The 214-nt window shown below is 59.8% G+C and overlaps 1 protein-coding gene across 1 annotated transcript in view; it reads right to left on the bottom strand.

Moving 5' to 3' along the window:
- RPGR (retinitis pigmentosa GTPase regulator) overlaps window positions 1–214 on the bottom strand; it is a 48,297-nt gene that overhangs the window by 945 nt on the left and 47,138 nt on the right. The window contains exon 2 of the mRNA XM_026451645.2: window positions 1–206. This exon is cut by the window's left edge and continues 945 nt beyond it. Within this exon, the coding sequence (XP_026307430.2) occupies window positions 1–206 (206 nt within the window). The remainder of the gene's footprint in view (window positions 207–214) is intronic.

Here is a 214-nt window from a genome sequence, read left to right as displayed (position 1 = left end):
CTCCCCTTCCTCCTCCCCTTCTCCTTCCTCCCCTTCCTCCTCCCCTTTCCCTTCTCCTTCCTCCTCTTTCCCCTCCCCTTCTCCTTCTTCTTCCTCCCCTTTCCCTTCTCCTTCCTCCTCCTCCCCTTTCCCTTCTCCTTCCTCCTCTTCCCCCTCCTCTTCTCCTTCTTCCTCTTCCCCCTCCCCTTCCTCCTCTTCCCCCTCTCCTTTCCCC

The sequence above is a fragment of the Piliocolobus tephrosceles genome, chromosome 12, assembly GCF_002776525.5.
Source record: "Piliocolobus tephrosceles isolate RC106 chromosome 12, ASM277652v3, whole genome shotgun sequence".
Taxonomy (NCBI): Eukaryota; Metazoa; Chordata; class Mammalia; order Primates; family Cercopithecidae; genus Piliocolobus; species Piliocolobus tephrosceles.
This window is presented reverse-complemented; position numbering and strand designations above follow the sequence as displayed.